The 15,968-nt window shown below is 44.3% G+C and overlaps 1 protein-coding gene across 17 annotated transcripts in view; it reads left to right on the top strand.

The window, feature by feature from the left end:
- Nucleotides 1-15,968, top strand: part of ubr4 (ubiquitin protein ligase E3 component n-recognin 4) — a 106,398-nt gene that overhangs the window by 72,059 nt on the left and 18,371 nt on the right. For all 17 annotated transcript variants that reach the window (XM_063208449.1, XM_063208446.1, XM_063208444.1 and 14 more), the window contains 16 exons: nucleotides 759-1,114; nucleotides 1,783-1,873; nucleotides 2,085-2,169; nucleotides 2,580-2,707; nucleotides 3,398-3,527; nucleotides 3,899-4,056; nucleotides 5,116-5,225; nucleotides 5,809-5,950; nucleotides 6,084-6,165; nucleotides 7,473-7,646; nucleotides 8,715-8,836; nucleotides 9,388-9,585; nucleotides 9,999-10,079; nucleotides 13,483-13,570; nucleotides 14,207-14,334; nucleotides 15,277-15,384. In XM_063208449.1, coding sequence (XP_063064519.1) covers nucleotides 759-1,114; nucleotides 1,783-1,873; nucleotides 2,085-2,169; nucleotides 2,580-2,707; nucleotides 3,398-3,527; nucleotides 3,899-4,056; nucleotides 5,116-5,225; nucleotides 5,809-5,950; nucleotides 6,084-6,165; nucleotides 7,473-7,646; nucleotides 8,715-8,836; nucleotides 9,388-9,585; nucleotides 9,999-10,079; nucleotides 13,483-13,570; nucleotides 14,207-14,334; nucleotides 15,277-15,384 — 2,181 coding nt within the window. The remainder of the gene's footprint in view (nucleotides 1-758; nucleotides 1,115-1,782; nucleotides 1,874-2,084; nucleotides 2,170-2,579; nucleotides 2,708-3,397; nucleotides 3,528-3,898; nucleotides 4,057-5,115; nucleotides 5,226-5,808; nucleotides 5,951-6,083; nucleotides 6,166-7,472; nucleotides 7,647-8,714; nucleotides 8,837-9,387; nucleotides 9,586-9,998; nucleotides 10,080-13,482; nucleotides 13,571-14,206; nucleotides 14,335-15,276; nucleotides 15,385-15,968) is intronic.

The following is a 15,968-nucleotide window of genomic DNA, read 5'->3' as shown; positions in this document are numbered from 1 at the left end:
AGTCTGACACTAGCCTGACAAGCCAGACCTTTCATTTTGAATTGCTTTGTAATTCATGAATGGTCTGATTATGCTTCTCTGGGGTGGGTTTTCAGTCGACCACCAGACAGGCAGTGTGCCAGCCAATAAGCAAACGCACTTGGGAGCATAATAACATACGTCATGAACATCAACTGTCAGCGATTGGTCAGAGCTCATTTCAAACCAGAGCTGAGCTCACTCCTCCCACACAAGCGCTGTAGGGCGTCGAGGATGCAGACCAAAAATGAATTACAAAGTTTTCTATGTTGTCTGGTAAAACCAGGCTAGTCTGACACTACTGTGTTGGTATTTTCTGCAGCCAACCTTACTTTGCAACTCTACTTTGTTTACAAACATATCAGGTCCTAAAATTATGGTGTAAAAATATTATTATTAGAAAATATGGATGGTTAGAGGAACAACTAATCTCACCCCTTGTCCTAGTCCAAAGTTATTAGCCTGCTAGCTGTAGTTTTTATATTGCGTACATATCCCTGGATATCTGCTTTTTCTTGGAGGTTTGGATGTTTTGTATTTGAAGAGCTTCATTGCAAAACAATGTAAACATCATTTAGATATGCTGCATTTGGGTATCAGTGTCAACTCATTTTTATGAACTTTTATGAGACAAAGTTGATAATGATATATCCTACATTTTCAAAACGGGTCTCTTTGGCCGAGTGCCCATTCTAGTTTTCAAATGTAACCCTTGTCTCTCTTCCCCCTCCCCCGTGTAGAAAGTGCTGGCGTCTCGTAAGGAGCTGCTGGAGTACGACCTGCAGCAGCGCGAGGCGGCCACACGCTCGTCCCGCTCCAGCTCGGGCGCGCAGCACCAGCCCACCTTCACAGCCAGCCAGTACCGCGCGCTCTCCGTGCTGGGCTGCGGACACACCTCCTCCAACAAGTGCTACGGCTGCGCCTCGGCCGTCACGGGCCACTGCATCACGCTGCTGCGCGCGCTGGCCACCAACCCGGCCATACGCCAGATCCTGGTGCTGCAAGGGCTCATCCGCGAGCTGTTTGAGTACAACCTGCGCCGCGGCACCTCCGGCATGAGGGAGGAGGTTCGCCAGCTCATGTGCCTGCTCACCAGGTGAGATGAGATACCATGCGCTTTTTGTAAAGTGTAAGAGACGCACTCACACTGTCGCTTAATAGATAATGCAGTTTTTTACTGGGAGCTGAATCCCACAGAAAACATAGAGGAGTAAATGAAGCGAAGGACAGCACTCTTCAGATTTTTCTTTTGTTTATTCGCCTACACCATGACCATGGACTTTGATATGGGTTTGATATGACATGGTCTGGGTTTTTTTGTATGATAAGGGTGGATCATGTGCCTGCTCACCAGGTGAGATACCGTGATGCGCTTTGACATGGGTTTAATATGACATGGACTGTTTGCAGGGGGGGGGACTCGCACACAGTTTTTTTTTCAGATCATGATTTCTTCACTTTGTGGAGCCCAGAAGGGTGCAAAAAAAAACAAAAGAAAAGAAAGGTACAAACCTTTCAGTGCCCTGGACTTTCCTCAGTGCAGTCCACTCTGGGTTTGACATGACATGGTCTGGGTTTTTTGTATGATAAGGGTGGATCATGTGCCTGCTCACCAGGTTAAGGGATCATGCACTTAAAAGTGGGTTGGGTAACGATCATGACATTTATGGTCATGCTCAACAGATCATATGCTTTCCATCATCATCCTTGGCTTTCCAAATCTTTCCTAAGCAAGGCTTATGATTGGCTGTTTTCTCTTCACAGGGATCACCCAGAGGCCACCCAGCAGATGAACGACCTCATCATCCACAAAGTGTCAGCAGCACTGAAGGGACACTGGGCCAACCCAGACCTGGTACGTCACGTGGCACATACCACTTCATGGAGTTAAACCAGTCATAAATAGTCTTTAGCAAAGTCTTAAACCAGTCATAAAAGAAGTCATGTATGCTAAACTGTAAGAACTGTAGAAGTCATGTATGCTAAAGTCTTGCATGCTAAACGGTTTACATTTGTGCTAAAGTCTTGTATGCTAAACGATTTGTATGTTTGTGTGGCAAACCCAGGTGAGCAGTCTGCAGTACGAGATGCAGCTCCTCACTGACTCCATAGCCAAGGAAGGAGGATGCTGGGAACTGCGGTTGCGCTGTGGTGAGCACCACTTTCAGTGCATTTTTCATTTATGCATGACAATTTGTCATTTATACATGAAATTTGTCTGTGACAATTATTTCAAAGACGTATTTTACCCTATTTGTAAACCCTATTTGTGTGTGTGTGTGTGTGTGTGTGTGTGTGTGTGTGTGTGTGTGTGTGTGTGTGTGTGTGTTTCTGTGTGTGTGTGTGTGTGTGTGTGTGTGTGTTTCTGTGTGTGTGTGTGTGTGTGTGTGTGTGTGTGTGTGTGTGTTTCTGTGTGTGTGTGTGTGTGTGTGTGTGTGTGTGTGTGTGTGTGTTTCTGTGTGTGTGTGTGTGTGTGTGTGTGTGTGTGTGTGTGTGTTTCTGTGTGTGTGTGTGTGTGTGTGTGTGTGTGTGTGTGTGTTTCTCTGTGTGTGTGTATGTAGCCCTCAGTCTGTTTCTGATGGCCGTGAACATCAAGACGCCGGTGGTGGTGGAGAATATCACGCTCATGTGCCTCAGAATCCTCCAGAAACTCATTAAACCCCCCGCCCCCACCAGCAAGAAGAACAAGGTGAGCTTGGCACCACTACCCTCAGCTTTTTTGGGGTTGTTTTCTCTGTCTTATCGTACACAGCATTATACAAAATATTACTGATCAGATTTATGATAAATCTTCAAAAAAAAACCCTCTACTTCGATAGCAGTCTTTGACTCAGAGATGACTACGTATTAACTTTTGTGCAAATTTTGGTCAAGGACAACCGGTTGCAAGCAAGGGCTCAACCTCTGCCTCTCTGAGTTTGCAGAGGACTTGTCCTTCATGAAGTTGTGAATGCCAGGCTTTTTTGTTTTGTTTTATAATGTGTCAGGCCAGGGGGCTTGGCAACTAGCTGACGAGGGGAAAATACCAGCAATTTCAGACAAAAATAATAATAAACTAGCACCTTTCAAAAGAGCCTGTCAAGTGAGGTGGAAAATGGAAAGCAGTGGACTGAAAGAGTAAAGAAAACAAACTGCTGTAGAAATGTACAGTATATTGCAATTTTTTGTTTGACTTGTCGGCCCTTTTGAGTCTTCCTAATATGTCTACATGGGTACATGTTGTGTTTTATAGGGAGGCTTTTTCTAATGTTGATTGTGGAGAAGCAATGACGTCTATTGTGGAGAAGTGTATTGCAAACAAATTTCTGTGCAAACAGGCATTAAGGTATTGTCTTGTCTAATCTAATCTATTGTGTTTTGGTGTTGTGTTGTGTTTCAGGATGCTGCAGTCGAATCCCTCACCACTGTAAAGCCATACAGCAATGAGATCCATGCACAGGCCCAGCTGTGGCTCAAAAAGGACCCCAAAGCCTCCTACGAGGCCTGGAAAAAGTGCCTTCCTGCCAGATGTAAGTCCATCTCACAACGTGATTTGTTTGTTTTTATTTTTCCAGTGCATTTATGTTATTGCTGCTGTAATTTAGTAGCCTGTCTTTTAGGACTTTCATTTTTTACAGCAAACTGTTGTGGTCCAGATCCAGTAACTCAATAAAATCCCTTCAGATGGAAATCGACCAGTTTCTCTCACAGACTTTTGAGAAGTTTTAAACATTGCATGATGATCTCTTTTTGAAATGTGTAAGAAGAGCTGTGATCTTTTTTGTTTGTTTGTATTTGTTAATTGTTGATTGTTAATCATCATGTACCCTTCTTGAAATGCATAAATCCATCTCAATAGTGACCATTCCGTACCTGTGCGATTTCTTCTTTCCTTCTACAGGTCAGGAGACGGTGTCGAAGCCGGCGAACAAGACAGAGGTGCGGAGGCAGTACCTGATGGAGAAGTACGTGTGGAAGTGGAAGCAGTTCGTCAGGTCGCGCTCAGAGAGCCTCTTCCCTCGCCTGCTCAAGCTGGGACACAACAACTGGCTGCGGCAGGTAAAGAAAGAAATAAAGAAAGCCTGCTTTTGTTGTTTTTATCACTGGCTATGTTAACATGATGGTTTTTAATTCTGAATTAATAATTCCGAATTAAATAATCCCGCCGAGTTTACGTTGTTCTTTCATTTAATTCCAAATTGTGAAGTGTTTACAAGATGTTTTCAAAGTGGAATTGAGCCCACTGAGACCACTGACTCAAAAAGTAGTGTTGAAGTCCCAAGTACTGGGAAATGGAATGCCTTTTGTTGTCGTTATATGGAGTGGAGGGGTGTAATTAACCAGGGCCAACATCATCTTTGAGCATGGCACCTCCCTACACATTGCTGCAGGGGGACTTGAATTTGTGATTGTAATTTAGTTTTTTTTGTTTTTTTTTTTTTTTGTTGGAGTGTGTATTCTTCTGTTGATTTCACAGCAAATTGCGTCCCTAGGGCATTAGAAATAATGCCCTCATTGTCCCTCTGTCTCATTCACTGTAAAACACTTACATTAACAGGAGCAACTCAATGCAATATAAATGTAAATGTAAAACTTGGAATGGCCACAAGGGCTTGACTTTAAAGATTGATTTAGCAAATGTGTTTGGGATGATGCCATTTTCATACTACCAGAAGGTCATATAAGGATAGAAAAACAAATTCACTCAACTTTATAAATTTGTTTAATTGAAACGAATCATAAAGTAATCTTTTGAAAAACAACTTACATCTTTAGCTTGAAGCATTAAAACATTATAATAAATCCAAAAAGATATGCTCCTGATGGCCATGATGCCAATGATGGCCTTTGCTAAATTAACGGAAGTAAAGATACCTTTTGAGACCATGCCAGTTTTCCCCATAGACTCCTCATCAGGGGCAGAGCTATAGGGAGGGCAAGTAGGGCACTTGGCCCTGGTCCCAGGGCCCCGCCGTGTTGGTGGTGTGGGCCCTATTGTGAGCTTGGCAATCTGTATAGGGGGCCCTATGAGTGTCTTGCCCTAGGGCCCTGTGTGCAATTTTTCCGGCACTGCGCCTCATGTGTTTTCCCTTGTCTTCTTGCCCCCCCTCCCTCCAGGTGCTGTTCACCCCTGCCACCCAGGCAGCACGGCAGGCAGCCTGCACCATCGTGGAGGCCCTCACCACCATCCCCAGCCGCAAGCAGCAAGTCCTGGACCTCCTCACAAGGTAATAAGCCATTCGGAATGATCACCATCAAATAGTCATATTAGATACTTGCTGTATGATGCATGCTGAATTGAGTTTTGTAGTATTTCACATCAATATGGTCAACCTGCCCGTTCTCATGCAACAGAAGAATGGGTTACTGAACACTTTCTTCACTGAATATGATATTTTTGGGGGTTTTCTGGCTATTCTCATATTTTCCTTTGCTTGAAAAATCAGTGTCTGCCAGATTGAAGTTCTTACCATTAGTACACAGAGTTAATTTGCTAGACGCTGGCAATTGGACCGACTGATCACTAGAATTAATGTTTCCCAAACGGCATGGTTGACCCGCCTACCCACTGCTACTGGTTGACTGGTGGCCGACAAAGTGTCCCAAATTTTTCTGGAGATCAGAAACAAGACATTGCTCTTGGCCTGACTAATTGTAGAAGCAACACAGAAGGTGTTTCGTCACTAGGAGGGTGTGGCCTGGCTAGCTTAGAGCTTCTGCTCTTGGTCAGACCAAGTCTTGAAGAGATTTGAAAGTCGATGGTAATCAGGCTAGCTGTAAGCACCATGTTCCTGTGTCTGTGCTCCACAGCTACCTGGATGAGCTGAGCATAGCGGGCGAGTGTGCAGCGGAGTACCTGGCCCTGTACCAGAAGCTCATCAAGCAGGCCCACTGGAAGGTCTACCTGGCCGCCCGGGGAGTGCTGCCCTACATCGGAAACCTCATCACCAAGGTAACTAAACCATATAGTAATAATAATAACTGTTTGGAATTGTTTTAATTTGTTTGTTATTGTTTTTCTTGATTTGTTATTTTAATGCAACTGAAACATTAATCTCTGCTGCTGTTTGTTGTGTTGTGAATAGGAAATTGCCCACCTGCTGGCCTTGGAGGAGGCCACCCTGAGCACGGACCTGCAGCAGGGTTATGCACTAAAGAGCCTGACTGGTGAGTCATCATCAAGATTTACAGTATCCTTGTCTAATGTAGCATTACCACTATAGGGGCACATTTTAGAACAACGTTTCCCAACCAGGGGTATGTGTACCACTACGGGTATACGAGCACACTGCAGGGGGTATGTGGGGAAATTGTAATGATAACAAATGTACTGTATGGGAAATGGTGAAATTGGGATAGAGGAAGAGATATGGAGTAGGGGGTACTCATGGCATGGCAAAAAGGCTTAAGCCTTAGGGGGTACGTAAGACAGAAAAGGTTGGAAAATACTGTTTTAGAAGAATGAAAACACAAAAATTTGGGAGGGTCCATATGAATGGTTCAACTTAAAATATTGAAGAATGAGATCTTAAAGGGGCATTCCACCGGTGGATACATGAGTATGTATTGAAAGTGGGTCATATATGTAGTAGAATAGTAGCATACATTTCTAATTTGATGCCTTCTTGGCCGAGAAAAGGCAGAAAATGACTTTTTAGTGCTTGTGGATTTGTGACAACAATCCCCATAATGCATTGCAATGCTCAAGTTCCACAGGCCACACCCAGGCAGCTCTGCCAGTGACTTACTGGAGCCTCAATGCCAGTGATTTCAAAAGCACTGGCACACTGATCTGTGATAGGTCTGTTAGCGCATTAGGTCCAACCTCCAATTGGCGGTGTTGAAAAGGAGGGAAAAGGCTTGTAGTCTCAACAGAAATCCACCTCTCTTACACTTCCTCCTACAATGATGCAAAATGACGATTTTTACATCATTGGAGGAAGTGTTAATAGATGAATACAGATTTCTCCTGTCTCAGGGGGAATTGAGAGAGTGTTGCACGACCATTCAAAAGTATGACTGGATGTCTAGCAATGGAAAGCCTAATGCAAATAGGTTGAGTGTCCCTTTAAATATACACTATTAGGGAACGGAAAATGCTGTATTTGGACTTTTAAAAAATGCATAATATTTGGGATCCTATAGTATACCCTCCTTACACTCTTGTCAACAACCCAACCTCTGTCTAACTTGAGGTGTAAAGATTACTACGCTCATTATATCTTACTCCGACTATAGATTGTTGACAGGGCTCTAAATTAACACCAGCCAACCGGCCAGATGCTGGTGAAATTTCAATTTGGTTGGTAGAAAAGACCAACTTACTAGCCACTTTCACCCATTATTAGTGTGTGTGTGTGTGTGTTTGGCAAGATGTACATCTACCAGCCATTTCAAGCAGGTGGTGAAAAAAGTTAATTCAGAGCCCTGGTTGTTGACTCCTCTTCTCTTCTTGCTGTGCTTGTGTTGTCCAGGGCTGCTGTCGTCGTTCGTGGAGGTGGAGTCCATCAAGCGCCACTTCAAGAGCCGGCTGGTGGGCACGGTGCTGAACGGGTACCTGTGCCTCAGGAAGCTGGTGGTGCAACGGACCAAGCTGATCGACGAGACGCAGGACATGCTGCTGGAGATGCTGGAGGACATGACCACAGGTATTCTATGATGAGCAGGGAAATGGGACGTGACCACAGGTATTCTATGATGAACAGGGAAATGGGATGTGACCACAGGTATTCTATGATGAGCAGGGAAATGGGATGTGACCACAGGTATTCTATGATGAGCAGGGAAATGGGATGTGACCACAGGTATTCTATGATGAGCAGGGAAATTGGATGTGACCACAGGTATTCTATGATGAGCAGGGAAATTGGATGTGACCACAGGTATTCTATGATGAGCAGGGAAATGGGATGTGACCACAGGTATTCTATGATGAGCAATAGGACATGGCCACAGGTAGTGCATGATGGGAAATAGGACGTGATTGTTGTTCAGCCATAGGAGAAAATGTTGTAAAGCTTTAAAAAAATAATTAAAAAAAAAGTTCAGGGCCTCTACCTTCGTAGAAACATGTGGGTGGTTTGATCTCATCCAAGATTCCTTTATCTGGTCATTTGTATGCATGGAGCACTAAGAGCTTAAACTTAGTCTTTTGACTCTAGTATGTTTGTAAATGCCACTGATTTCACTGGGCAAATTGTTGCCAATGGCACAATAGTTTTGGTGCTCTGCATAGGATTGTTTTTTTTTAATATTCCAAGCATCTCTCTGTGCAGTCTGTTCCTAGAGTATCTGGCTGGAAGGGTAATAATGCTTGTCAGTGGTGTCAACAATAACTGATACGGCAATGCCTCGCTATGCGGGGCAGGACTATTCAAAAATCGATTCTGCAAATGCCATAATCGATGCAGCATATTTTTTTCAAGTTTCAATTACTTCTGTGGACATTTCTGGAGCAAATGAACTTCATATTAAATTAAAGCACTTCAAAGCATTGGAAGCTGCAGGATTAACACACACAACAGTCAATACAATGTTTTTTAGTATCTGACTCCTTGTATTGCCTCATGACTGATGGAAAAATTTGTCCTTGCTTTCAGTAGAAATATAATGCATTGCATTCAAATCAAATCGTTACCTCTGGAATCGTAATCGAATCATAAGGGCAGTCCCAACACACACCACTAATGCTTGTGTTGTCTGGTTCACCTCCACAGGGACAGAGTCCGAGACGAAGGCTTTCATGGCGGTGTGCATCGAGACCGCCAAACGCTACAATCTGGATGACTACCGGACGCCGGTGTTCATCTTTGAAAGACTATGCAGCATCATCTACCCGGTTAGTCACCTTTTCTGTTCCTGAACATTGTGCAGTAGTGCTGTCTCTGATTGAATGCCTAGTAATTGTCTTACAGTTTTTGGCACATATCGATCCAATCCACATTACCAGTTGGTGTACTGCATCCTTTGTGTGGTTTGTATTAAGTAGATATTGAAGAGACATCGTCTTCAGATTTGTAATGTTCACACCCTCCATCCTCTCTGTATTCTTTCTTTTCATCTGTTCCTCTTTCCATTTTCTCTCTTTTCCTGTCTTTTCCCCTTCCCTTTTGTGTCCCTATCCTTCCTCTTCTTCCTAACTATCCACCCTCTCATTTCCCCATCTCTCCATTTCTCCTCTCACTTGTGTATGTGTGAGAGAGAGAGAGCATGTGTGGCGGTACTTAAGAGTGGGCTATACTTTTACTGTAATGTTCAATTATGTGTATAAGGTCTTTGTGTATGTTTTGTATTTGTTTATTTATGTAAGCTGTCAGACACCTTAATTTCCTTCGTGATTAATAAAAGTACTCAACTCTACTCTGCTCTTCTCTATTCTCACTTCATCAGGAGGAGAATGAGGTGACAGAGTTCTTTGTGACGCTGGAGAAGGATCCCCAGCAGGAGGACTTCCTGCAGGGCCGCATGCCGGGTAACCCCTACAGCAGCAACGAGCCGGGCATCGGGCCCCTCATGAGGGACATCAAGAACAAGATCTGCCAGGACTGCGACCTCGTGGCCCTGCTGGAGGACGACAGCGGCATGGAGGTGACGCTCTATTTTTTTTACTCCTGAGATGTTTATAGTAATATAAGAGGTTACAGGATTAGTTTAAAGCTTGTGCGTCCAAAAATGTCTGGCCTGGGAGTAGGACAACCAAATGACAAGATAAAAAAATATTCTGCTCCCACTTTTTATGTTTTTGTGTAACGTTTCAGCTGAAAACCCTTCCTCAGACGTTCTCATTTTTATCTTATAACAAGAGGTTATGCATGAAACTGCAGAAGCATTTCCCAACCCCAATTCTAATGCTTTTAAATTAAGAGTCTAATGAAAGTCTGAAGTTAGTAAGGACACCTACAAAATGTTGATTGGAAAATTTGTGTAAATACATACATGTACATACATTATACATTACACAGAAATGGTGCACTTGTTAACCCCTCCTTTCCCTTTTTCAGCTCCTTGTGAACAACAAGATCATCAGTCTGGATCTGTCTGTCGCAGAGGTGTACAAGAAGGTGTGGTGTCCAACCAATGAGGTAAGATCAGACGTACAGTATTGTGTCATGATTGTTTTGTGTATCTCCCTCTGTCTCCCTTTCTGCCAGCCAGTAGCCATGCAAACAGTATGCCTAGTTTATAGGTACACTGTGTAATATTTTAGCAGTTTCTTTCCAGAATTCATGCTGCCCATTCAAAAATGTTGAATTTTTCTTACCACCACCACCAAATTTTTAGTATTCATCATGACTGGGAAAAGAGCACTTTTCATACATGAGAAGGTGGATCTTCTCCATGTCTGCCATTTTGAATTTCCAGAAATAGACATTTTTTTAGGTGCAAAAGTTACCATACTTTTGTCATACTAATAAATAGTTTACTATTTAATAAATATTCATGGAAATATCAAATTTTGTAAATATAGCTGCAAGCAGCAATGCGGGGCCAAGCAGTAAACTTGCCAGAGCCGCCACGGCAACAGAAGGAACTGCAGCGCCCCCTTTGGTCCAAATCTCGCCAATGTTGGTGTGCATTCCTTGGACGAGAGTGTGATCACGTAAACCAAGTTTAGTTTGAATCCGTTGAAGAGCTGTCGAGATATGAGCTCACTTCCTGTTACCTACCTGTTGGTGGCGCTAGAGAGCTTGGGGGTCTGGATTTTTTTGTGGGAGGTCATGGGATGGACTAGAATGTGTGCAAAAAATCCTAACAGAAATTGACTAACGGTTGCTGAGATATGACCTCACTTCCTGTTTTGCCACCTTTATGACAATTTTGATTGGCTGTCACCGGCAAACGACAAGAGGTGTTCAAAATTCTTTCCTCTCCCCCCTCCCTCCCTTCTTCCCTCTCTGTCCCTCTCCCTCTCCCTCTCCCTCTCCCCCCTCCCTCTCCCTCTCCCTCTGTCTGTGTGTGTGTGAGGAGGGGGTGGGGGGTGTTGTGCAGGGGCTGGGGCAGTGGGGCTTGACCCCCTGCCGAGAATGGTGTCAGTGAACATGCGCAAGGGGAGCAGAGGAGACAGAGAGATGAGAAAAAATCCCTCCATTCTTTCCACAATTTTGAATGGCTGCTGTGAGCTGATAGTTTTTTCAATCGTTACGAAAATCCATACCTGGGTGCAACATGGTGTGAAGATAACCTGTGTACCAATATTTTGAAAATTGGGAGTAGGGTTCAAAAGATACAGGCAAAAATGTAGCTAAAATTTTGACCTGCTGGTGGCGCTACAGAGCTTGAGCTGGGGATTCGATTTTTTTGTGATAGGTCATGGGATGGACTACTATGTGTGTACAAAATCCCAGCCTAATTCAACAAACGGTTGCTGAGATATGACTTCACTTCCTGTTTCAATCAATCAATCAATCAATCAAGAGTTTATTGTCATTGTCAATTGTCAAAAAGGCAACGAAATTGTGTTTCGGGTACAATACTTAGTAGCAGCGTAAACTAATACAAAGTTTAGTACACCTGGGACGAACTGCGCTACTGCGCGCATCCACCTTCACAAATCTTGGTTTTAGACAAGTGTTAGACAACATTGGGTAAGGATGAGGAGAAAAAGATTCCATAGCTCCACATTGCAAACACAACATCAAGGTATAGACAAAAAACCTCATTATGGCTATAAGCAGTGGAGACGCAGACATTGTACAAAACCGGGGAGGGGGGGGGGGGGGGGGGGGGGGAGGGGGGTCAGAAAGCGCGGAGGAGGCGTTGAAGAGAGGGAGGGGTGGGCACTGGATAGCTTATCACCCCACTCTGAGCCATAGCTCAAACCGTCCCAGGGACGGCCTTGCACTGTCCCATAGCAAGTGAAAAACGTCTCCAGTGCCTGTGGTAGTTGAGGGAGGCAGAGAGTCCAGACATTGCTTGTCCTCCAAGGAGAGATAAGAGTCCTGACCTTGGTCAGGTCGCTGCAGCTGCAGCTGGGGCGCCAAAGCAAAATAAGATTTATGTTTGGGTTATTGCAGACATTCCTTTTACGATTCTGCGGTAATTCTCATGTGACTGGCCACACGTTTCACGTACAGCAGAATTTCGAGCAACCTATCTCCCAAACCGATCGATTCCATCTGGCGATCGTGCGCGACAAGTCCATCAATGCGGCGATCAATCGCTTCAAGGTGGCGATGTTCGGCCACAATCACTTCAGTCAATTTGTCCATCTGGCGCTGACCTGCCACAAAACCCTCCAAAGCGCGATTCACGACCACATTCTGTGCTCGAATCTCACTGCCCAACCGGTCAATTGAGCCGGACAGCCTGGGGCCCCTAATGGCTGCCCATACCTTTTGAGCAAATGCGGTACAGCAGTCCCAAGGATAATCCAATTCCCAAGGAACTTGCCACCAAGTAGCCGAAAGTGTAGACATCTTCTACGTCCTCAATGTTTAACGGAGCCAGACACATGACGTTCCACTTCCCCCACGAGTCCATCACATAGCCAGCCGCCGTCGTCCCATCAGGACAGTTGGGCTCCCCCGAACCCACTTTGATCTTCGAAAAGATGGTGTCAATTGCGTTGAAAGACCAGTTGACCAAATCCATTGTTAATTTCTTTTCAGGAGAACAGGACAGCGTGGAGTCTCAGCAGAAAATTAAAGTCAGACAAGACAGAGTGCAGCAGCCGGGGAAGAGATAGTGAGAGGAGGAGGGGAGAGGGGAAGGGAGGGGAAAAGAGAGCTCAGGAGCTCTGAAGAAACACGTCCGCCTCCTCCGAGAGCAGAACAAGTGTTTCACCACTTTTACAACAATTTTGATTGGCTGTCACGGCTAAACGATAAAAGATATCCAATATTCCTGAAGACCCCATGTGTAGCTCAGCCCAGAGATACTATATACCGAGTTTTGGGCGAATTGGTAAAAAATTGTGGGAGAAGTAGCATTTTTATTGAATTTCACAAAATTCAAAATGGCGGGAAAATTATCCTGGCGGAAAATGACGTCATAGGGTGCGCTGGATTCGTCTTGGCCCAAGGATTCCAGGGATACCAAGTTTATGAAAATTGGCCCAGCGGTTCAAAAGTTACAAGCAGAAATGTACCTGCAACTTTGACCTGCTGGTGGCGCTAGAGCGTTGGGGCTGGGGTCCTATAAATTGCTGTGGGTAATGTTGAGACTGCCCCGAATGTGTGTGCCAATTTACAGCATTTTCCTGCCTACGGTTCTATGGGCTGCCATAGACTTGCAGAGGGATAGGAATGGTGACTAGAGAATAATAATAATAATAATGAAGAAAACCTACTAACTCTATAGGGGCCTTCGCCAGCTTCGCTGCTTGGCCCCTAATAAGCAGCGGTTTCAATGAGCAACATAGTTGCGATACCTATACTGGCCACCATCCTACACAGTGCACCTTGAAGTCTCCAACTAAGGTTGTTGTGTTGATGGTGATAGGAAAGCATTGAGCAAGCATGAGACCAGTGTGTGTTTGTCTTGTAGGGAGAGCCGATGAGGATCATTTACAGGATGAGAGGGCTGCTGGGAGACGCAACGGAGGAGTTCATCGAGTCCCTTGACTCAACCACAGGTAGGCAGCATGCTAGCCAGGCCGTGCCCTCCTAGTGACGCAACACATTCAGCGCTGCTCCTAGTCAGGCCAAGAGCAATACAAATATCATTTCTGAGCTCCCGAAAAATCGGGAACTCCTCCCACTTTGTCAGAAAGCATACAATCATTAGCAAACTAAGGGATGCGGGTCAGCCATGCCATTTGGTGAAATGTTAATTGTTATGCTCTTGGTCAGACCAAGTCTTGGAAGAGATTTGAAAGTCGATGATAATCAGGCTAGCAGCATGCACAGCCTGACAATCAAGTCTGATTTGGATATGATCAGCTGTGTGATACTGAAGACGTAATTATTGTTTTTGATTAATACTTGTGAATGTGTGGGAGCAGTCGTGGTCTAGTGGCTAAGGAGATGAGCTTTAGATCAGAGGGTTGCAGGTTCGAATCCCGCCCTTCTTCCACACTCTATCTCACTCTATGGCTGAGGTGCCCTTGAGCAAGACACCAAACCCCCCCACTGCTCCAGGGACTGTAACCAATACCCTGCACTGATCTATGTAATAATTCAAGAAACATCTGTCTGTATCTCCGCGATGTATGTCTGTGACACGCATAACTAAAATGTAATAACTAAATGTGTGAATGTCGTCCTTTTAGATGAAGAGGAGGATGAGGAGGAGGTGTACAAGATGGCGGGCGTGATGGCCCAGTGCGGAGGTCTGCAGTGCATGCTCAATCGCCTGTCTGGAATTAAGGACTTCAAACAGGGCAGACACCTGCTCACGGTGAGAGAGGAGCGCACTAGCGGAAGACATGATACTATTATAATGGGCATATCATCAATTATAAGCCACTTCCCTGCTGATGCGCTGTTAGCAGTGCTCCACCTGCCTTAACCCATTAAAACCCCACGGGATTGAAAAAGGTTTACAGAATTGTGAAGGCAAATACGCACAGATGCTGCTGCCGGTTTCAATGAGTTTAAATAAGTCATCACAGTGTTAGAGAAGAGATGCCATTATTATGGGCATGTCATCAATTAAAGGCCACTTCCCTGCTGATGCGCTGTTAGCAATGCTCCACCTGCTTTAACCCATTAAGACCCAACCGGTTTTAAAAAAAGTTAACAGAATTGTGAACACTGTGAAGGCAAATACGCAGATATGCTGCTGCTGGTCTCAATGGTGTTAAAGAAGGTCATCACAGTGTGAATGAACTGCTCCTATAATTTTTTTGGCTAGGGAGAGGCCAAATCAGATCACTATGTTATATGTTAACATGTTGAGTTTTAGATGTCACATTCTTTTAAAGTGATACTGTCCCATTTTTAGAAATAAGCTTACTTTACACCTCCACTTGAGTTAAATAATAGTACTTCCAACCGATTTCTAGTTATGGCAGTGCACATTTTACCTCCAAGCTAACAGTTAACATTGAGTCCTATGAGACCAGTTAGCCACGAGCTGGTCTCTTAGGACTCAATGTTAACTGCTAGCATGGAGGTAACATTTGCACTGCCATACCCAGAGAACGGTTGAAAGTACAGGAGAACGGTAAAACCCTATTATTTAACTCAAGGGGAGGTGTAAAATAAGCTTATTTCCAAAAACGGGAGAGTATCACTTTAAGAACACTTAGCAGAACTGCACTTCTACCTAACATTATTGTGCACTGTGCTTCTTGTATTATTGGTGTTAAAGTCTATACTGTTTCCCTCTAATCCCCAGGTGCTGCTGAAGTTGTTTAGTTACTGTGTGAAAGTGAAGATCAACAGACAGCAGCTGGTCAGGCCCGAGATGAATACACTAAACGTCATGCTGGGCACCCTAAACCTGGTACGTACAGTCCATTAGTTCACTCATTACTAGGGCTAAATCATTGGGGAGGGCAGTGGGCAGGGCACATGATGGTACGGGGCCATTTTGAAATGGGCTGGGCTTAATACGGTGGTTATCACTTGCATAAAATAATAGATAACGTTACAGATAAAAATACAAGATATGTGTGGAATTTGCGCAAGCAGCATAATATATTATTGAAGATGCATAACTGGAATGCGTATAGTCTGGGCAGACTGTAAAACGTGCTTGACACAGACTGTAAAATGTGCTTATCTGGGTTGTTAAGATGTATATGACTGCAGTTTTACAGTTAATGATAGGCTGCTTTAAACATCCTTCAGTCTAAGTTGTTTACAACATGCATTCCAGTTGCCTGGTTACCACCAGACCTAATCACAAATGATCAGAACGATTATGTAGAACTGAATGCAGTATGGGACTTCCAAGGCTAGCATTCCAGCAGAGTGGGTTTCATTCCGTCCAGTTCAAGTCAAGTCTCCTCTCAGTTGTTTACTCCAAAACGTATGGTTAGGGTGCCTTTTCAAACATTGCACAGTGTCATCCCTCTGTTTTTCAAT

The sequence above is a fragment of the Engraulis encrasicolus genome, chromosome 10, assembly GCF_034702125.1.
Source record: "Engraulis encrasicolus isolate BLACKSEA-1 chromosome 10, IST_EnEncr_1.0, whole genome shotgun sequence".
NCBI lineage: Eukaryota > Metazoa > Chordata > Actinopteri > Clupeiformes > Engraulidae > Engraulis > Engraulis encrasicolus.
This window is presented reverse-complemented; position numbering and strand designations above follow the sequence as displayed.